The sequence below is a fragment of the Crassostrea angulata genome, chromosome 10, assembly GCF_025612915.1.
Source record: "Crassostrea angulata isolate pt1a10 chromosome 10, ASM2561291v2, whole genome shotgun sequence".
NCBI lineage: Eukaryota > Metazoa > Mollusca > Bivalvia > Ostreida > Ostreidae > Magallana > Magallana angulata.
In genome coordinates, this window is record NC_069120.1 from 20,954,545 (window position 1) to 20,976,818 (window position 22,274).

The following is a 22,274-nucleotide window of genomic DNA, read 5'->3' on the forward strand; positions in this document are numbered from 1 at the left end:
AAACAATAAAAGATATTTATTTTCCTGCCAGGAAAGTAATGCCTCCTCGTGAATATCAATCTATCACGTGATATGGATATCGACAGCTAAATTTAGTCTATCATACCACAACTGGTGAAGGGTCACCATCTTCATAATTGTGATAGTTTCACAAAGGAAAGGATATTTTCAGTAAAGCATAAATTTGTCCGATATACGAGTACAAACAAAAGAAAAAAATACAAGCCTGTAAGTGGATATGAATACTTCCTTTAAAAAATGACGTAGACCTGTGTTTTCCCCTTATGTTCTATTTATAGATCCGATGAATGTTAATGCAGAAGTAAGGGTATCGTGAATGACAAACGTATTTTACTCATTATACATGTATGTATTTCAAATTAACAACTGTTAAGCATATTAAAAATCAAGTTGGATATTTAATTAGGCAAACAATAACGACCACCTAGTTCTCCGCGGACATGCGCAATGAGGTCGGTTTCGCTCTTCCTTCATCAATATTCATGAAAAGGTATATTTTCCTGGCAGGAAAATAAACAATTAAAAATCTATATCTTTGTAACGAGATGGAATTCACCATTGTAATTTACAGATTAAGGATAACTTTTATAAGTAGACAAACACATGCGTTTTCACTGTCATTCAAAATTGACGTAAATTATAGCGTGTATAGCTTTAAAAGAATTATAAAAAATTTAAAATACTTAAAAGATTTTATATTTATCAATTTATTATAGTTATAATCGTGTTAAAAAAAAAGCATTTTGCAAGAGCAAATAATCCAAATGGTGTGTGTGTGTGTGTGTGTGTGTGTGTGTTTGTAATCACATGAAAGCCACTACATGAGTATGAACACACACGTTTTATCCCACTACATTTTTTCTTCCCACTACATGCACTCGCGTAGTGGGAAGTAAGTTCATTCGGAAACGTTAATTCTCATCGTCCTTGATTCAGAAAATAAAAATCGTACTATGTTTGGGTTTCCGGTGTGTAAGTGAATTTTTTAACACACCTCGTGCAATCCAGAAGAGTAGTTCACACACTTTACTCTATTTGGGTTAAAAAGCGCGCATGCGCGATTAGAACTTCCTGTTGCTTAAAGATGGCGTCAACTGAACTGCACTCAGTAAGTTTATTTTTTACGATAGTAAGGAAATAATTACTTTTTTAAAGAGAGATCTAAAAGAAGACTAAGAAAAGATTAGTCATAACGATTAGAACTGATGAGAGAATCAATGATTACATTAAAGATTAATTCATTGAGGGGATAGTTTTTGTTTAAGAACGTTTGCTTTTTTATATATAAAATCCAAGATTAGCAATTATTGTAAGGAATGTTATAACTTAGTAGTATCAATATTTTGCAAATATATTTCAAGAAAAACCAGTGATACGTCTTAGACAAGGACACAAGTTAATTGTATTTTTAAAACAGACAAAATCATTGATATATAAAATATATTTCAGTGGGTTTTTTATTAGTTTGAGGCTTGGTAGAATATAGATGCAGATAAACCATGTCCTATTCACGGGGAAAGCGTGCAGTAAGTGTTTTCAATTATTTGTGAATTGTTCTGAATTATATTTTTATCATAACCGCAATTTTATCAACCACGGTTAAAAAAAATTGGAAAGAAAAATAGGTTGACAAAAATTCTTGTTTGGTTGAAGAGCCTCTGGAAATTTCAAATTAATAATGTTGACATTGTAAATTTACCATTTAATAGAACTCCCTATGCCCCTTCATGGATCTGCACATACACATTATATGACAGTAAACAAAAGAAATGTGCATATCCATTTACCATAGTAAAAATAGATCCTTGTTGAATGATAAGTTATCCATGCCTATGCAATACAATCATGAAAGAAATTTACACAATAGCCAACCCTTCAAGATAAAATTAATATTAGACACAGTAAAACTTAGTGATGCCATTTACTCCTCTCATCACTTGTAAATATGTGAGCGCATTTCAAACCTATACTAAATTTACCTTATGAAGATTGGGATACAAATTGAATGGGTAAATTTGTGAATAAAAGACATTTTGAGTTTAGCTTTAAGCATATTTTATTGACAAATTTATTATATGTATGCAGATTTATAATTACAAATATTCTGAAACAATATGCATGCACCAGCACCATTATTTCATGAAATGCTTTTTAATCAATTTGTATTTTATTCTTTACCATACAGCTTAACAAATGTTCAAAAGAAATATGCTATCAATTTCATGAAACATATATAAGCAAATTTTCATTGTTCTAATGAGCATTATCAATAAGAATGATCAATAATTATATATAATCATATAGAAATATAGAACTGTTGTAGTGGGCTGTGCGAATTAAAATTGGTACAAAAAATGACCAAACTGATTGATTGTTATAATCGCAGTATATTACCTTCATATATAAATATATTCCACTCAGTTCTGCGCATAAGTAAAAGTCATAAGAATTTTTTAATTGTAGTTCAGATGTGTATCTAAGATCAAAGGTAAAAGGAATTGCACATGAACTATGGCAAAAATCATCAACCAACATCCCAATGCATAATAGGCAGTACATGTATGTGGCTGGTCACTGGTATTACAATGCATTTTTGTTCTCAGTTTTGTTATGAATTTGCATAAAGACCAGTGTCATTGGCAGTTTCCATATTGAGACTTTGGAAGAGAATATTTCTTAAGAAAGGAAAGTTATGGTCATCATACATGCATCTCTCTCTCTCTCTCTATCGATCTATCCATGAAATGCTTCAACTGTTCCTCTAACAATTTTTCCCCAGGAACTCTATCTTGTTCTGAATGCATCCATCATCCAGCCATTATCAAATTGTGAGTTGTAGGATTGATATATCAAGAATAAAATTTGCTTGTTTGATATTTCAGGTAAACAACAACCAAATCACCAAAAAAAAAAAAAAAATTGGCAGATTATTCCTGTCAAATCAACATTCTGTACCTTGTGATTTACCTCAGTGCTACAACTTGAATAATTAATGCATCACATTTCAAATAATCATGAATTATTTTGCAAGCAATCATTTTCCCATTGCAAATTTAGCTGCATTACTGTATAACTTTTGTGAAATGTATGATGAATACTGTAATATACTTGAAATTTATTGCACACAACACAAACTTCACTTCTTTTAGTTTTAAAGGGAAATATCAAACAAGTGACACTCATTTTAATATTATAAACAACACATGTCTGTAGTAAAAAAAAAGATTTATTTAATTTATTCCATAGAAAAAATCATAAATATATTTTTAGCAAACTACATTTGGTAACATGTAATTTACTAAATAAAAAACTAGTATTATAATCTATTTTAGTTTAAAATCTACATTTATATTCTCACCATTTTTATTATGTATAATTATAGTTTAAATTTTGAGAATTGACATGAACACATTTCTTTATGTCCAGCCACCAAAAAATTAGTACTATTGTCACCTTACTTTGTAAAACTGTGGTCCTTATTAATCCATGTTAATATTTATTTTTTAAATAATTTTAATATAACTACAGGGTAACCCATACATTCTGTACAGATCAACCATATTTGTTTACTTTGTCACATCTTAACTGCAATGGCTCAATGCAGTATAATGAAAAGATGTAGCAGGAGAATCAAAATGTATAGTGTAAAACATTCACCGGAGGTTATATATATACAGTATTTATACATGTCGTTTACCAATATATACCACTGTATACAATATACATGTACATATTTACAAACAAACCAGTGACACTCATATCAATGTTATGAAAAAAAAATTGCACGCATGGTTTTAAATTGTAATCCTGGTTGAATTTTAAAAACTTTTAAGTGTTGGTAGTGAAAATTAAGAATATAACAGCCTTTTTAATTGGGAAGGGCTTATGAGTTTTTTATCTTGGTCCATCCAGGAGTCCCTCAAGGTTTGTTCTGGGTAATTTGCTTTGGGTCCTAGTAATAGATCTGAAGGGGAAAAAGCTAAATTCAACCTTGGGTTTGTTTAAGGTTTACTTTCTGTTACATTGTCTAGTTGTTACAGTAACAATACATATATAATCTTGATTATTAATACATTTACCCCTTTACTATAAATCCAGCAGGTCAATTTTTACTACAAGTCAACAGGTATACAAAGTCTTACATGCATTACACTTAACTTCACAACTGACCAAAATAAAAATATTCTTATGTCTAAAAGTTAACATATGAGTCTACATTAATAAACTGTCCCATTTCCTAATAGCTGCATGGTTTAAGATGAATTTACTTGGTCATATTTATTTCATATGCATGTATAATTATGATCTTACCATGCGCGGATCCAGATATTTTTTCAACTTGATGCATTTTGATGATAAGTTTACAATGTGAAATTAATTTGTTTGAATTTTCATTGGGGGTGCCCCCCCCCCCCCCCCCTGAACGACCCTCCAGCTTTATACCCAGCTTTATACCCGCGCATCAAATACATCGGACCATATATTGTTCGATATTACACCAGATGGCGGTCTAAACTATACGGGGAAGAAGAAGAAGAAGAAAGACCAGTCACATTCGGTATTTCAAAGCTCTGGCCTGAGAATGATCTTAGGGTAATATTCACTTCCTGTGAAAGTGAAAGTAGACCGTATTGCTGGTAGCCAGGTAGGCCTATTATATATGAGCAGCACTGTGAGCACATAGTGACATGTATATTGGATGTTTTGCTTTATCATGACGAAACCTGTAAGTTGTAGTGTCGTTAAAATTACCATAATCATGAACAATGGAAGTAACTTTTTAAAAAATATTTCGAAAATGTGTCGGGGCCCGGATTAGAGTCGATCATTACATATGCACATGTTCATGATCATGATGTTGTACGATGAATACTTATACGTGTGTCTGTATCTGTATCTTGCCATCTCAAACTGTGAACGCACATCAAAGTAGAAAGAACAAAAGTAAGTCGTAACCGCCGCTCTTGAAATACTAGTTGGAAGCCCTCGATCGATTGACATACAGGTAATTCTCGATGGCTCGAACTTTGATCCCTCGAAGTCAAACTGCAGTCCCGTAAAGGCCGTTATTCATAATCTATATTTTTTTACTCTCGATACCTCGAAGTCGCCTTGTATCTCCAAGCGCCATACCTAATTTACACCTACTTGGTCATTTAAATGGCTCAAGGCGTTAGAAGCGGGACCCGTGTCACGGTTTGTTTATTCAGGCGACACTTGTCCTGCAAGGTGATATTTGTTTGGTGATTGACCATACCGATACTTACATGTAGTCTATAATTAACACGAACCGTTTTACGATAATTTGGAGATGCAATGAAAATGAAAAATTGATTGAGAAGAAACAATAATATTGAGCCATGGTCAAATTTTTGAATTATAAAACTGTAAAAATTATGCATATCAGCATCGTTGTCATTATAATGATTATTGCTAAACAAGTTCTTACAGCTGGTGAAGGACCCTTACGGTGGGAACAATGCGTGATACTCAGTTATCACATTTATGACATGTCGATCGCCTCGCAGTACAGTAGTTCTGAGCAATCCGGTCTTAATATGATGCATAAAATAAATAATAATTATGAATTTAATTTTTTCAATAGTTGTTTGTATTTAGTTTTAAAAACATCCAGTTCTGTATATTTTACTGAAAAGAAAAGGTACTTGTTAAAGCACGTGCGTAAGGTTATCACTAAATCAATGGCTAATTAATCATAACATCCGGTAAGACTAATTTTAAAACCCGGAAAATTAAAACCAAACAAGGGATTTAAAATGAATTTCTCCCATGTGATCTATGGATGTGTCAATTACTGTATTGTGTAAGTACAGTTTTTCCATTTTTCTTTTTTTTGTACGTGTACATGTACTGTAAAAATGTATTTCAGGTGCAGATAAGCTTGAATAAAGAAGCAGTAAACCCAATGAAGGTAGATTACAAGTATTGAACAAAATGAGTTTTCAATACAGTATGACTTGACATATCATGTTGAAATACAACAAGTTCTTAAACAAGACCATTTGAATTACAGATAAAGATTTTATAAAGAGCATCCATTTACATATATAATACTGATATGATACATCCAATATGTACATATAATTATACTGTATTTATGATTTTTTTAAAAAGGCGAAGAGAATAAGGCCAGATGAGGATGCTAAATTTTGGTGTCAAGCAGGTTTAGACAAGGATGGATTTGAAAAACGATTCATTAATAACACTATAGGTATTAATTGTTACCTTTATACTTACAGGGTTCGACATTAACTTTATAACCCATTGCCTTATTGGTCGAAGACGAAAGTAGTTTTTAAGTAGGACTAATAAAACCTGGCTGTGTCTTGTCAGTTCTATTGGAATGATAAAATGTTCTGCTTAAAAACTTGGTATAATTTACAATTACCGGTATCTACATTTTACTGGAAAACCCTGAGGGCATTTTAGCTATTTAGCATAATGGCCAGTCAATTCAAACCTTATTTACATCATCTGATTTAATGATTAAAAATTTTAATAACCAATAAGTGATCTTCATTTGATTTAACACATTGCTGCAATAGAGATATGGAAGCTTTAGAAATATGATAGACTTTGATCAAACTTGACAAAATTTATAGGAATCTTGAACAAAATATCAAGACTGGTTATCATGTATTTTCATAAATCACAACCATTTTAAAATTGTGAAATTTGACTTAAATATTTATATTTATTTATTTTTAAGTTTTAAACAAGATTTTATTTCAAAAAGAAAAGGATCGGACAGCAGGCATTGCCTATTTTATCCATTAATTTGTGCAGATCGGATATTTTAGTGATTGTTCTTATTATATCTGTTTTGACATTTATTTTTGGCAAAATTATAAAATTGCCTGCAGACTAGTAAAACTGAACCAACACTTGTCAGCTAGAATAAAGTACAGAGAATTTGTGTCGAGCCCTGTCTTATAATTGTACATACATAAATGTCATCATGTATTTCTGAACATGTTTAATGTAATATTATATTTCTATTAATAATTATTCTGTGTACAAATGACAAATGTACTTTGCATGCTAATTATTCCAATTATTAATTTGACTTTAATTTTACAGGATTCGGTGTATTTACAACAGCATTTTTCCAAAAGGGGGCCTTTCTTTTAGAGTATGTTGGCAATCGAATAAGTGAAAAAGAGGCAGAAATTCGAGAGAGAAAACGCAGGAAGAAAAAACACAGTTACATGTTTCATTTCAAATGGAATGGGAAACATGTGTGAGTTTTTGTTTTGATATCGGTATACTTTCTTCTCTTTTTCTCCTATTCTTTCTCACATAATCAGAATTATTACAGTAAATAATTTAATACATGATATTTTAGATTACATTTTTAAATATTTTCAGTGATATTTAATGATATCTGCTTTAATTAGTTTTGGTTTTAATAATAGCATTTTTTGTAATATATCCTGTATTTAACATCAACTTAGATTTTTTTTCAGGTCTCTAAATAATATGTAATATAATATTCATCTTGCTTGTAACTAGTTTGTTGACGTACAACATTACTCTTTCACGAGAGAGAGAGAGAGAGAGAGAGAGAGAGAGAGAGAGAGAGTGAGAGTGGGGGGGGGGGGGCAGTCTTTTGATCCATTTCCACTCGGAAAACTAGATAGTTTTGGGAGTTTTACTAGTAAATAAATGTAAGATTAACTAAGGAGTTTCATAGAATTTTACATGTATGCTGGGGCATATTATTTTAGAATTGTTTTAATTTTGTAGTGTTGATGCTACAGATGTACCAGAAAGAATGTGCCGTTATGTCAATGATGACAAGAAGGCAAATGCAACAATGAAATTGAAAGTTTTCAATAATTATCCAAGGCTGTGTTTGTTTGCTCTACAAGATATACATATTGGAGAAGAAATACGTTATGATTATGGTGATGAGAATGTTCCTTGGAGGCAACACTTTCATGTAATTCTTTGAAAAGATCACTTAATTAAACAATGTGTGCTTTAATGTTTGAAAATGAATTTTATTAAAATATTTTCACAAATGAGAAGCATTTATATAAGTTGAGTGTGTATTACTGAAAACTTTAACTATAAATAATAGGCATACTACATTATGATATATTAGATTTGGAGATTCTGATGGTACATGTACTGTACATGTAAAACACTTCTAGAGCACTTAAAAAGTTAAATGATCAATTTCAATGGCATGCTGCTATTTTATTTTAAAGATATTGTTTTGCATTTAATGTAATTTTTGAAATATGTTTCTAGAAAACTAAGATGGAGATGAAGACAATTGAAGTTACAGGTGAGGCAGTTTATAATTATGACTGATATTTTATCAATGTGTGAAAAGGTTGAATCTGTTTTTATTTTAGGAGTAAGGAATCATTCTTTGAGTATTATAAGGTGATAATTTTGGTTGGGGGATGGTCAAATCCAATAAAGCCCAAAGGGCTTTGTGATAAATTTGACCACACTCTGACCGAAATTATCACCTCATAATATTCATAGAACGATTCCTTAATACTTATATGTATAATTAATATTCCCAATTTTTACACTTTAAAACAACATATCAAAACCACTGTTTTTTCATGTAGCACATGCTGTGTATTACTTCGCGGCACAGCCAATACTATTTTTGATTAGGCTATATGGCACACCCATTTTGTATCACTCGTCTGTAATGAAGTTATTTGGCTATAGGCTTCAAAATTAATTAGTAATGTTATTATAGACAAAGACAGTTGAAAATGTAAATACATGTGTTGGTATACAAAATTAAAGGTATCAAGATACAAAGGTGTCTGATGAAATTCACTGTGACTGCCAGGTTCTGAAAAGAAAGGATATGAGTTCCATGTGAGATGTGAAACAAATCTTGTGTGAATAAATATGTAACATGTAGATGTGTTACATTGAAGAATCCGCACTACATATAGGACAAAATATATTATAAGTACCAAGAACAGAACAACTTATTGTCAAAATGGATGAAATAATTTTGAATGGATACTGTTAGCATTCAGTAAATAATATCAACTCCAGGTTAACATGTTCTGTTAGGTTTATTTTCGAATTCGAACAATAATTTTAATTTTTAATAACTGTATATTTTTTTAAAAGATGATGATGATGATGACCCCTTTGATCTCAAAAAGCCAAGGTTTTCAGAGAAAAAGGTATGGAACAGTATGCTTTATTTACTGTGTATTACCCCCAGTATGTATTGAGTGCAATAGGTGTCCTGTACTGATATCAAAATATTCTAATTGCTACATAATGCATTTGACACTGTTAAAAATGTGATCAGAAAAATAGTTATTTTTTCTTATAAAGCATTAAAAAATGTGTACAATGACAATCACAGGGCTGGCTTTAAAGATTTCTTTGTTATTTTCATTGAAAACACATTGAACATGCTGAACCATAACTCCTTATTTGAAATTAACATGGCATTGTATCTTTATAGCATGGTAAATCAGAAGGATGGTCAAGTAGATCATTTTCATTTGGAATTCAGAGAGTTACTTGCAAACTTGAGTGATACAATCAATGTTGCTTTATATCTCTTAGATTTCAGATGCATACGTAAAGTAGTATGATGAACTTTGTTCAGATTAAATTACATAATTGAAACTCTTTGATTAAACATTGTACACTCAGGTATGTGTTTTTTAAATGCTTATTTATTGACCCAATTACTGTTTTCTTGTAAGTTATAACATATTTTAGACAATTTCATTGTTTTTCATTTCAAATTATATTTATTCTTAAATGATTTCAATATTCAAAGGTCACTTTATTTATACTAAAGTCATTATTTTTTATATATTTTTTTCCTTCAATTGTAGGTTTTACTCAAATATATTTATATTATTATTTTTATTATTATTTATTTTTTGGAAGGGGGGGGGGGGGGAATGAGTAACAAAGAATTTTGATGTCAGATCTGATTAATTTTTCTCTGAACCTTAGGTATGGTGTAATATCAGATTGAATAGTTATACCTGTGCAAGCTAGTTTTCTTTTTACATGTAGTCATTCATTGAACATTATTTCTTGTTATGACATTTCATTTGTGATCAAATGATATCTTAAGCTACAAAATTTATTTAACATTTTGAAACAGTTCAGTTCGTTGATTTTTTTCATTTTATTTTTATACCTTAAATTTAATTTGCATGTTATTTGGATTACGAATACACCTGTAATTTTCATTACTGATTTAGAAGAAAATCTTCATTTAAATATTTGTTTTACTTTTAATGTTTACTTTTAGGAACAATGCCAAAGCAAGGCAAAGGTCGATTGCATGCTGGAAATGATAGACTTAGTGATGATGATGACATAGATGAGGATGCTCTTTCTGGTGAGAATAAATATTGATTATAATTTACATGTATTTACTCAACACCATCTCAAATCTAAATTCTCTCTCTTGCTCTCTCTCTCTCTCTCTCTCTCTCTCTCTCTCTCTCTCTAAGTGTTGCACACATGTAGTGACATTCAGGTTAAGTCTCATCATCAATTTAAACTTACACAGTAGTATTGATTTATCTCTCTCTCTCTCTCTCTCTCTCTCTCTCTCTCTCTCTCTCTCTCTCTCTCTCATATCAGTTTTGCACACATTTAGTGACATTAAGGTTCAAAGTGTTTAAAAAATGAGTTAAACCTCTACCTCTACCTTTCTCTCTAATGCTATATCCCTCATTTTCCAGCAGATTTTTGAGAAAATGTCTGTAAATATATTATAAATGTTTGTATTTACATTTAGGAACAATGTTAAAGCAAGGCAAAGGTCGATTGCATGCTGGAAATGATAGACTTAGTGATGAGGATGCTCTTTCTGGTGAGGAAAATATTAATTATAATTTACATGTATTTACTCAACACCATCTCAAATCTCAATCTCTCTCTCTCTCTCTCTCATCTATATAAGTGTTACATACATGTAGTGACATTCAGGTTGAAAGTGTATAAATAATGAATATTGATTTATCTTTCTCTCTCATTATGTCTCCATTTTTTTCATTACTCGCTCTCTCTCAGTGTTTAAAACATGTAGTGACATTCAGGTTAAGTGTCATCGTTAAATAGAATTTAAGAGAACTGAAGTTTTTGTTCTCTTTCTCTCTGTCTTTCTCTCTGTTCTCTCACTCTTAATGATATCAGTTGATGCATAGTTAAAGGTTAATTTTGTTTTATTTATCAAACATCATCAAAAATATTTTTGAAATCTCTCTTCCTTTCTCTACCTCTACCTTTCTCTCTGTTGCTATATCCCTCATTTTGTAGCTGATTTTTGAGAATATGTCCATTCCAGTAAATATGTTATAAATGTTTGTGTTTACTTTTAGGAACAATGCCAAAGCAAGGCAAAGGTCGATTGCATGCTGGAAATGATAGACTTAGTGATGATGATGACATAGATGAGGATGCTCTTTCTGGTGAGGATAAATATTGATTATAATTTACATGTATTTACTCAACTCTCTCTCTCTCTCTCTCTCTCTCTCTCTCTCTCTCTCTCTCTCTCTCTCTCTCTCTCATATCAGTTTTGCACACATTTAGTGACATTCAGGTTGAAAGTGTTTAAAGATTGAGTTAAACTAAAGAACATTGATTTTTATTTTTCTCTTTCCCCGTTTCTCACTCTATTCAATGTTCTCCCTCTCCCTCCGTCTCTCTCTCTCTCTCTCTCTCTCTCTCTCTCTCTCTCTCTCTCTCTCTCTCTCTCTCTCTCTCTCTCTCTCTGTCATATCAGTTTTGCACACATTTAGTGACATTCAGGTTGAAAGTGTTTAAAGATTGAGTTAAACTAAAGAACATTGATTTTTATTTTTCTCTTTCCCCGTTTCTCACTCTATTCAATGTTCTCCCTCTCCCTCCGTCTCTCTCTCTCTCTCTATCTATCTATCTATCTATCTATCTATCTATCTATCTATCTATCTATCTATCTATCTATCTATCTTTTTATCTATCTATCTATTATATGTATATATACAGTTCTGCACACATGTAGTGACATACAGGTTTAGTGTCATCATCAAGTTAAACCTAAGAGAACTGAATTTTTTGTTCTTTTTCTCTCTCCCTCTAATTATTTCCCTCCCTCTTTATCTCTCTCTCACTCTCTCTTTCTCTTACACTCAAAAGATATTCCAAGCTTAATAAAAGATATTTTTGAAATCTCTCTTCCTTTCTCTACCTCTACCTTTCTCTCTGTTGCTATATCCCTCATTTTCCAGCAGATTTTTGAGAAAATGTCTGTAAATATGTTATAAATGTTTGTATTTACATTTAGGAACAATGTTAAAGCAAGGCAAAGGTCGATTGCATGCTGGAAATGATAGACTTAGTGATGATGATGACATAGATGAGGATGCTCTTTCTGGTGAGGATAAATATTGATTATAATTTACATGTATTTACGCAACATCATCTCAAATATAAACTCTCTCTCTCTCTCTCTCTCTTTCTTCGCTCTCTCTCTCTCTCTCTCCTCAATCATATCAGTTTTGCACACATGTAGTGACATTCAGGTTGAAAGTGTTTAAAAAATGAGTTAAACTAATTAAAAGAACTTTTCTCTTACCCCGTCTCTCACTATATTCATTGTTCTGTCTGTCTGTCTGTCTGTCTGTCTGTCTGTCTGTCTGTCTGTCTCTCTCTCTCTCTCTCTCTCTCTCTCTCTCTCTCGTTTTGCACACATGTAGTGACATACAGGTTTAGTGTCATCATCAAGTTAAACCTAAGAGAACTGAATTTTTTGTTCTTTTTCTCTCTCCCTCTAATTATTTCCCTCTCTCTTTATCTCTCTCCCTCTCACTCTCTCTCTTACACTCAAAAGATATTCCAAGCTTAATAAAAGATATTTTTGAAATCTCTCCTCCTTTCTCTACCTCTACCTTTCTCTCTAATGCTATATCCCTCATTTTCCAGCAGAGTTTTTGAGAAAATGTCTGTAAATATGTTATAAATGTTTGTATTTACTTTTAGGAACAATGTTAAAGCAAAGCAAAGGTCGATTGCATGCTGGAAATGATACACTTAGTGATGATGATGACATAGATGAGGATGCTTTTTCTGGTGAGAATAAATATTGATTATAATTTACATGTATTTACTCAACACCATCTTAAATCTAATCTCTCTCTCTCTCTCTTTCTCTCATCTATATAGGTGTTACATACATGTAGTGACATTCAGGTTGAAAGTGTATAAATGATGAATATTGATTTATCTTTCTCTCTCATTATGTCTCCAATTTGTTTCATTACTCTCGCTGTCTCTCTCTCTCTCTCTCTCTCTCTCTCTCTCTCTCTCTCTCTCTCTTAGTGTTGCACACATGTAGTGACATTCAGGTTAAGTGTCATTATTAATTTAAATTTAAGATAACTGAAATTTTTGTTCTCTTTCTCTCTGTCTTTCTCTCTGTTCTCTCACTCTTAATGATATCAGTTGATGCATAGTTAAAGATTAATTTTGTTTTATTTATCAAACATCATCAAAAATATTTTTGAAATCTCTCCTCCTTTCTCTACCTCTACCTTTCTCTCTGTTGCTATATCCCTCATTTTGTAGCTGATTTTTGAGAATATGTCCATTCCAGTAAATATGTTATAAATGTTTTCATGTTTACTTTTAGGAACAATGCCAAAGCAAGGCAAAGGTCGATTGCATGCTGGAAATGATAGACTTAGTGATGATGATGACATAGATGAGGATGCTCTTTCTGGTGAGGATAAATATTGATTATAATTTACATGTATTTACTCAACTCTCTCTCTCTCTCTCTCTCTCTCTCTCTCTCATATCAGTTTTGCACACATTTAGTGACATTCAGGTTGAAAGTGTTTAAAGATTGAGTTAAACTAAAGAACATTGATTTTTATTTTTCTCTTTCCCCGTTTCTCACTCTATTCAATGTTCTCCCTCTCCCTCCGTCTCTCTCTCTCTATCTATCTATCTATCTATCTATCTATCTATCTATCTATCTATCTATCTATCTTTTTATCTATCTATCTATTATATGTATATATACAGTTCTGCACACATGTAGTGACATACAGGTTTAGTGTCATCATCAAGTTAAACCTAAAAGAACTGAATTTTTTGTTTTTTCTCTCTCCCTCTAATTATTTCCCTCCCTCTTTATCTCTCTCTCACTCTCTCTCTTACACTCAAAAGATATTCCAAGCTTAATAAAAGATATTTTTGAAATCTCTCCTCCTTTCTCTACCTCTACCTTTCTCTCTGTTGCTATATCCCTCATTTTCCAGCAGATTTTTGAGAAAATGTCTGTAAATATGTTATAAATGTTTGTATTTACTTATAGGAACAATGTTAAAGCAAGGCAAAGGTCGATTGCATGCTGGAAATGATAGACTTAGTGATGATGATGATGACATAGATGAGGATGCTCTTTCTGGTGAGGATAAATATTGATTATAATTTACATGTATTTACACAACATCATCTCAAATATAAACTCTCTCTCCCTCTCTCTCTCTCTTTCTTCGCTCTCTCTCTCTCTCTCCTCAATCATATCAGTTTTGCACACATGTAGTGACATTCAGGTTGAAAGTGTTTAAAAAATGAGTTGAACTAAAGAACTTTTCTCTTACCCCGTCTCTCACTCTATTCATTGTTCTGTCTGTCTCTCTCTCTCTCTCTCTCTCTCTCTCTCTCTCTCTCTCTCTCTCTCTCTCTCTCTCGTTTTGCACACATGTAGTGACATACAGGTTTAGTGTCATCATCAAGCTAAACCTAAGAGAACTGAATTTTTTGTTCTTTTTCTCTCTCCCTCTAATTATTTCCCTCCCTCTTTATCTCTCTCTCACTCTCTGTCTTACACTCAAAAGATATTCCAAGCTTAATAAAAGATATTTTTGAAATCTCTCTTCCTTTCTCTACCTCTACCTTTCTCTCTGTTGCTATATCCCTCATTTTCCAGCAGATTTTTGAGAAAATGTCTGTAAATATGTTATAAATGTTTGTATTTACATTTAGGAACAATGTTAAAGCAAGGCAAAGGTCGATTGCATGCTGGAAATGATAGACTTAGTGATGATGATGACATAGATGAGGATGCTCTTTCTGGTGAGGAAAATATTAATTATAATTTACATGTATTTACTCAACACCATCTCAAATCTCAATCTCTCTCTCTCTCTCTCTCTCTCTCTCTCTCTCTCTCTCTCTCATCTATATAAGTGTTACATACATGTAGTGACATTCAGGTTGAAAGTGTATAAATAATGAATATTGATTTATCTTTCTCTCTCATTATGTCTCCATTTTTTTCATTACTCGCTCTCTCTCAGTGTTTAAAACATGTAGTGACATTCAGGTTAAGTGTCATCGTTAAATAAAATTTAAGAGAACTGAAGTTTTTGTTCTCTTTCTCTCTGTCTTTCTCTCTGTTCTCTCACTCTTAATGATATCAGTTGATGCATAGTTAAAGGTTAATTTTGTTTTATTTATCAAACATCATCAAAAATATTTTTGAAATCTCTCTTCCTTTCTCTACCTCTACCTTTCTCTCTGTTGCTATATCCCTCATTTTGTAGCTGATTTTTGAGAATATGTCCATTCCAGTAAATATGTTATAAATGTTTGTGTTTACTTTAAGGAACAATGCCAAAGCAAGGCAAAGGTCGATTGCATGCTGGAAATGATAGACTTAGTGATGATGATGACACAGATGAGGATGCCCTTTCTGGTGAGAATAAATATTGATTATAATTTACATGTATTTACTCTCTCTCTCTCTCTCTCTCTCTCTCTCTCTCTCTCTCTCTCTTATATTAGTTTTGCACACATGTAGTGACATTCAGGTTGAATGTGTAAAGAAAAAATAAATTAATATGAAGAATAATAATTTATCTTTCTCCCTCTCTTCATTGATATTGCTCTCTCTCTCTCTCTCTCTCTCTCTCTCTCTCTCAGTTTTGCACGCATGTAGTGACATTCAGGTTAAGTGTCATCATTAATTAAACTTTAGAGAACTGAATTTATTGTTCTCTTTCTCTATCTACCTCTCTTTCTTGCAATATATCTTATTTTCTAGCTGATGTTTGAGAGAAAATTTTATAATTATGTTTTTGTTTACTTTCAGGAACAGTGCCAAAGCAAGGCCAAGGTCTGTTGAATGCTGGAAATGATAGACTTAGTGATGATGATGATGATAATTCTGGTGAGAATAAAGATTAATATTTATTCACACCATCTCAAATGTATCAGATCTCTCTCTCTCTCTCTCTCTCTCTCTCTCTCTCTCTCTCTCTCTCTCTCTCTCTCTCTCTCTCTCTAATTTGCTGACCATTTGTCTCACTTTCAGTAAATGACATCCTTTTCCACACAGATGTAAACATTTGTTCTTCATAACTATGCATTGAAAATTTTCATTGGTTTCCGTATTCATTTTGACCAAATGCAACATTAATAAGTCACACTTGTCACACTCAAAAAGGTATCTTTTAATTGGCGTATCAAATGGACAAATTTTGTACGGTTTCCAAAATTTTAAAAATACTATTGAATACACAGTAAATGTAGCTTTAAATGAATTTTATCCTATTTTCTTGTCAGTGGAAGACCCTGATTATGAGCCAGACCATAGCTCTGACAATGATTCTGACTCTCTTTTTGAAGGTATAGTATGTCCTTTTTAATGCTGTAATCAGCAATTAAAGAGAATTCAATTTGTCAATGTATCATTATCTTCAAAAGTATTCATGTAATATGTATAATTAATAGTTTCTATTGTTTAACACTTAAATTTATTTTTGTAAGTAAAAATCAACTTTGGGTTATAATAAGATGTTTAATATAAATGCATGAACAATTTACACTAAATTTTAAGATAAACAATCCCAATCAAAATTATACCTGTATAATATTTTATTACATATTTTAACTCTAGAAAACCAAGATGATCTTCATCCTGACAGTTTGGGGGAATTATCTTGCAGTGACATTGGATTAGAAAGTAATTGATTTTCATCTATACATGTAATATTAAAGTTTTTCATCTGTTCATATGGGCTCTTAAAAACTATTGTGTATGAAATAGCTTTTAAATGATACAATTATAAATATCAAGTAGCATTTATGTCTTTGCATTAAACTATATATTGTCAAATCCTTTAACAATAAAAGAACAGCCCTCATTTATTTACTTTATCCCTTTTTGGACAATAAATTAAATCTTGTTTTTTCAGAATGTCCTACTATTGATCCTAGAAGAGAAATAGTATCTGATAGTGAAGAAAGTTGTGGTAGCATTGAAAGTGAAAAATATCCCATGCTCTCTGGAAAGACAGATAAGGACATTTCTTTTCAAGGTGTTCCTAAAAATTCGAATGGAAACTTAAAAAACAAGCTGCATGCCTGCTTCTTTTGTGAGAAGATGATTGCAAACATTGCAAGACACCTTGAGCTTGCACATAAAACAGAAGTTGCAGTGGCCAAGATTTTAGTTTTCCCCAAAAAAAGCAAAGAAAGGAGAAAAATGTGGGAGGAACTTGTGAATAAAGGAGACTTTGCTCATAACATATCTGTTCTGGAAAAAGGAGCTGGCATAATGATTCCAAAGAAACGTTCTACAAAATGTGAGATCAAAGACCTTATTCCATGTGAGAATTGCAAGGCCTTTTATAAGAAAACTGACATGTGGAAACACAGTAAATACTGTTTATCTGAAAAGAAAAGCCAAAATCCTGTACAGAAAGGTCGCCTTTTACTTCCAATCAGAAAATGTCAAGATGGGCTTTTCAAAAAAGTACTACTTACCATGAGAGATGATGAAGTTAAAGTGATAATTCAATCAGATCCTAGAATTCTAGATTATGGTCGGAGACTGTTTGAAAAACATGGCCACGAGCCACACAAAACTCAATACATATCTCAAAAATTAAGAGAAGTTGGTAGACTTCTATTTGCATGCAAATTATCAAAAGATATACAGTGTTTAGATGAGGCTCTTTTGAGCAAAAACTGGGATATTTTAATTCAGAATGTGTGTACTATAGCTGGATTTGATGAGGAATCTCATACCTATACCAGTCCATCCTTGGCTCTGAAGATTGGGCATAGTCTACAAAAGTGCGCCCGTTATATGCGGTCTGACGGTATCAAAGAAAATGACAGAGCAAAGATTGAAGAAGCAGACCGATTTCTCACTTTATACGAAACAGAATGGACCAATGACATATCGGGACATGCATTAACCTCCTTAAGTGAAAAGAAATACAACAAACCTCTTCTCCTTCCAGTTGTTAAAGATGTTGTCAAACTGAATAATTACCTGGCCAAAGAGGTGGAGACAGTTTGTGAAAAGATCGTAGTACAGTTTGACATGTCATTATATGCAAAAATGGCACAGTTGTGCTTAGCGCAACTGATTTTATTCAACCGACGTAGAAGTGGGGAGGCTGAACGTATCAAGCTGCAAGAATTTTCTGATGCTGAAAATGGAAGTGGAAAACCTGATGAAGTAGTACTAAGCACACTAAATGAATTTGAGAAGAAATTGTGCAATACTCATACTCGAGTTGAAATAAAGGGGAAAAGGGGGAGAAAAGTGGCCGTTTTGCTAACGGATGAGATGAAGAAGAATATCAAGATCCTTATTCAGCAGAGAGAAAAGGCAAAAGTTTCTGGAGACTGTTTGTTTTCAAAACCGGGAGATTCCAAATTTCCATACAGAGGAAGTGACTGCCTAAGGAGGTTTGCAAAGGAGGCAGGTGTAGATAATCCTACTGCTATTACCTCTACCAAACTTAGGAAACAACTTGCAACTCTTGCGCAAATACTCAACCTAAATGAGACATCGCAGGATATCTTGGCCACTTTTCAGGGGCACGACATAAGGGTCCATCGACAGTTTTATAGATTACCAGAGGATACAATGCAGATTGCCAAAGTGTCAAAGATACTACATAGCCTAAACAATGGATCCATATCCAAATTCAAGGGGAAAGATTTTGATGAAATACAACTTGATGACAAAGGTAAATGCCAGTAAACTAGATATAATATACATGTATTAATCAATTAATAAATTTAAAAAAATAGGTTTTAAATCAAGGTTATTAAAAATGCATGATTATTACGATATTTATTTATTTACTTTATTACGATAACACAATAAAACTACATGTATATTATTATGATACATTAATTTCTTTAAACAGAAGCAGTAGACAGTGAGAGTGATGAAGAGGAAACAGAAGACTTGGATGATGATGAAGAATACATTGAAGCAGTGGATATTGGTAAATTGGTTACACAAAATAGTGTAAAATTTCAAAATATCTTTGTTATGATTTCATCAGAAGTTAAACCTATAGGCAACATAAATCATGTGTACATGCCGTATACATGCATGATATTGAAGTTGGTCAAGCATTTTTAGTTATTTGAAGGCAATGAGTAGGATAAAAAATACAAATCTGGATTCTGCATGTTATTTTTGCTAGAGCCTAATACATCACCTTGAATTTCCTTTTAAAAAATATTGAACTTGTTAACTATGAATTCTATTACAATCAAAATATCCTATAAGTGAGTAATAATTCATTCATTCTGCAGTTTCTGACTTGAATGCATTATCATATTACAATCATTTAATCCCTTCTCATAATATTTAATTAATATTAAAGAGACAGAAGTTAAAAACAGTTATTATTTTAGCATTATTGCATATGATCTGACTTGTTCAATTCCTTTAATTTTTCCAGTTTCCCCAATGTCTGCAGAACAGGAACCAGGTATGTGTATGATAAAAGTATATTTATATCTCTGCTCTGATGGAGGTGGGGTATACTGTTCTACTATTGTCACTTTGTGTTACATGTTTATGAAGACTATTTATAGTGAGATATTTGAGAGAAAAAATGGCCACAGATTTCTTAGCAACTATCAATCGCAAATGCTTGAAATTTTAACACCATCTTTGTAAATGTATGTCATGTGGTGTGATATTCATTTTTGAACAAACCAGATATCAGCTTCCTGTTAAATGTTGATTATTCTTATTTTGATTATTCACAGTAGGGACATTGCTAGTAGACATTGGTACATAGATATCTTGTTCCTTTTCCTTAATTTAATTCAATGAAGCATAATTAAGAAATTAATGTAGGTTATTTTTAAATTAAGGTTCCCAAGGGCCTGTAAAAAAGAAACCAAAATCAGGTATTATCTTTGTGCTTTCTTTCATTGTTTCTTTTCTATTTCAAATGTCGATAAAGTACATGTATCTGAAGTTCTTTTAGTTTTGAAACACATTCTGTAATATATATTTTCAAATGACAAGTGCTTGTTTTTTTTTGGTTTCAGCACCAACTCCCAGGCACCACTGGACACCTACTGAGAAAGGTGCCCTGAAGAAGCTTTTCAGAAGGAACATTATCCAAGGGAAGACTCCTTGTCAGTTGGAGTGTCTTAATGCAATGAAAAAGGAGTCATGCTTGGCAAAATTTCCATGGAAGCAGATCAAATTTGCAGTAAAAAATTTAATTACAACTCAAAAACGTGAAAACAAAAAACTAGTTGATAAAATGTAATTTAGTGTAATTTGTCAGTCTTGTAATTTTGAAAAACTTAATGGTAAATTTAGTTTGTGATGATCGAAGGTCAAGATCTAGTAAATGAAAGATGACTACAGGTTTATGAAATTCAGGATATAATTTTTTTCAATGATGCTTCATAACAATAACATTGAGAGGGTGTACTAGAGCTTAATCTTGTAATAAACACAATGAAAAATCATGTTTTTAAGTGTCAATTTGAATATAATGTGAAGGAAGGAAGTAAAAAATCTTGTAGTTTTGTCCTTTTTATGACTAATGAAATATGTATAGTATGCTTGCAGGCACTCCGAAAACGGCATCAAATAAACTCTTGTCCTCCCCTTCAGAATAATGTCAATTTGAATATAAGTATTAGGGTTTTTTCCCCCATAATTCAATTAGAAACTTTGATTTTCTACAGAACTTCTTTAAAGTCGTAAAGTACAAAAAAAAAGATTCATCACATCAATTATGACGTCATGATTGTTCTAGATCTAGGCCTTAAAATTTTCTGTTTTAATACAAACTGTTATTGCTTGTTCATGTTTCATTTCATTTGTTCTTTGAAAAAATGTGTACATGTATTTGGTATTTCTTAAATGCCTATTAGAGATGCCCTCTTTCATATAAAATGTTATTTCTTGTAATCACTTGCAAAACCAGTTTTGGTTACGCATACATTTTTTCAATCCACTGCATATGTATTCTATCACTGATTGCATTTAACTTAGTAACATTAAAAGAATTGTTGCATATGTTTTGTATTTTTTACTGTACTGAACTAATGACTGCCTTGATCAAACCGTAAGTGAATCAGGATTGTATAAGTTTGTACTTCACTTCTGTTAATGGTTATCAATTGTTTACTGATATGAAAAAACTTTGATCAAGAGTTTGATATCAAATGAAATGCATGCACATGTATTTTCTGATGTACTGGTTATTGAGGATGTTTGCCAATATTGTCTGTCTTTTTGGAAATACATATTCCTTGATTATTAATTTTTATGAAAAGACTGTTCTCAACGTTACAGTATTAAAATGAAATTAGATTCAATAATTGGTAAATGTACTTGTTATGTCATTTATTGAAAATATTAACAAGGGTTTCATATAACTTTTCATACTTTATGTGCTTCAAATACAGTATATTATTTCTTGAAATCACTTTCAAAAACAATGTTTGTGTATGCAAGTGTTTTTATGCACTGCATTTTTTAAACAAATGTATATATTAACATTGAAAGAATTCTTGCACATGTTTTGTATCTTTTACTGTTCCAAACTAGTGATTGCCTTGGTCAAACTGTACTAAGTGAATCATAAATGCTTTTATGCAAAATTTTGGATTGAATTTTTGCTTCACTGCTATTTTAGATCATTAAAATCACAGTAATTATTAACATGTGCTTGATATGAAATGAAATGCATGTATGTTTTTTTATATACCGGTAATGCATATTATGATAATTCAGTATTGAGTAATGAAATTTCCCAATCATGTCTCTCTCTTTGCAAAGAAATATTTTTTTCATTCTTATTTTTTTTTAATGCATCTGTTCTGAACCTTTTGAAAATAAAATTTAATTAATGTAGTTGTCATGTCATTAATTTTCAAAATAAAGGTTTTCATAATGGAATAAATACTTTGTTCTTGACATA

The 22,274-nt window shown here is 31.7% G+C and overlaps 3 protein-coding genes across 8 annotated transcripts; all 3 read left to right on the forward strand.

The window, feature by feature from the left end:
• The first annotated feature begins 817 nt into the window (after window positions 1-817).
• Window positions 818-11,704, forward strand: LOC128166864 (N-lysine methyltransferase KMT5A-A-like). 6 transcript variants are annotated; one of them, XM_052832298.1, is made up of 11 exons: window positions 818-1,129; window positions 1,486-1,547; window positions 5,912-5,953; window positions 6,157-6,253; window positions 7,123-7,282; window positions 7,789-7,984; window positions 8,299-8,335; window positions 9,157-9,212; window positions 10,313-10,402; window positions 10,808-10,882; window positions 11,391-11,704. In XM_052832298.1, exons 2-9 carry the CDS (start codon window positions 1,521-1,523, stop codon window positions 10,382-10,384), a joined length of 687 nt encoding a protein of 228 aa, XP_052688258.1. In that variant the 5' UTR covers window positions 818-1,129; window positions 1,486-1,520; the 3' UTR covers window positions 10,385-10,402; window positions 10,808-10,882; window positions 11,391-11,704. The 6 variants fall into 6 exon arrangements, with proteins under 6 accessions (XP_052688258.1, XP_052688256.1, XP_052688257.1 ...); XM_052832296.1 differs by having other exon boundaries at window positions 818-1,547; XM_052832297.1 differs by lacking the exons at window positions 818-1,129; window positions 1,486-1,547 and adding an exon at window positions 4,676-4,747.
• Window positions 10,813-14,834, forward strand: LOC128165025 (sarcoplasmic reticulum histidine-rich calcium-binding protein-like). The gene is made up of 6 exons (XM_052829212.1): window positions 10,813-10,882; window positions 11,391-11,480; window positions 12,338-12,427; window positions 13,033-13,122; window positions 13,682-13,771; window positions 14,372-14,834. The coding sequence occupies exons 1-6, from the start codon at window positions 10,813-10,815 to the stop codon at window positions 14,479-14,481; spliced, it is 540 nt and encodes a 179-aa protein (XP_052685172.1). The 3' UTR covers window positions 14,482-14,834.
• An 832-nt stretch (window positions 14,835-15,666) lies between these two features.
• On the forward strand, window positions 15,667-22,268 carry LOC128166863 (uncharacterized). Its single transcript, XM_052832293.1, has 9 exons — window positions 15,667-15,757; window positions 16,154-16,231; window positions 16,627-16,689; window positions 16,961-17,026; window positions 17,259-19,049; window positions 19,233-19,313; window positions 19,779-19,808; window positions 20,200-20,235; window positions 20,380-22,268. Exons 1-9 carry the CDS (start codon window positions 15,673-15,675, stop codon window positions 20,604-20,606), a joined length of 2,457 nt encoding a protein of 818 aa, XP_052688253.1. The 5' UTR covers window positions 15,667-15,672; the 3' UTR covers window positions 20,607-22,268.
• Window positions 22,269-22,274: the final 6 nt, after the last annotated feature.

Bases quoted from the DNA above. Each gene is read 5' to 3' on its own strand.
- LOC128166863 (XM_052832293.1), top strand. From the start codon at position 15,673: ATGCCAAAGCAAGGCAAAGGTCGATTGCATGCTGGAAATGATAGACTT. The intron at 19,050-19,232 runs GTAAATGCCAGT...TTCTTTAAACAG, and splicing joins AATACAACTTGATGACAAAG to AAGCAGTAGACAGTGAGAGT. The intron at 19,314-19,778 runs GTAAATTGGTTA...TAATTTTTCCAG, and splicing joins CATTGAAGCAGTGGATATTG to TTTCCCCAATGTCTGCAGAA.
- LOC128166864 (XM_052832294.1), top strand. From the start codon at position 5,825: ATGTGTCAATTACTGTATTGTGTAAGTACAGTTTTTCCATTTTTCTTT. The intron at 6,254-7,122 runs GTATTAATTGTT...TTAATTTTACAG, and splicing joins ATTCATTAATAACACTATAG to GATTCGGTGTATTTACAACA. The intron at 9,213-10,312 runs GTATGGAACAGT...GTTTACTTTTAG, and splicing joins CAAGGTTTTCAGAGAAAAAG to GAACAATGCCAAAGCAAGGC.
- LOC128165025 (XM_052829212.1), top strand. From the start codon at position 10,813: ATGTTAAAGCAAGGCAAAGGTCGATTGCATGCTGGAAATGATAGACTT. The intron at 10,883-11,390 runs GTGAGGAAAATA...GTTTACTTTTAG, and splicing joins TGATGAGGATGCTCTTTCTG to GAACAATGCCAAAGCAAGGC. The intron at 11,481-12,337 runs GTGAGGATAAAT...ATTTACATTTAG, and splicing joins AGATGAGGATGCTCTTTCTG to GAACAATGTTAAAGCAAGGC.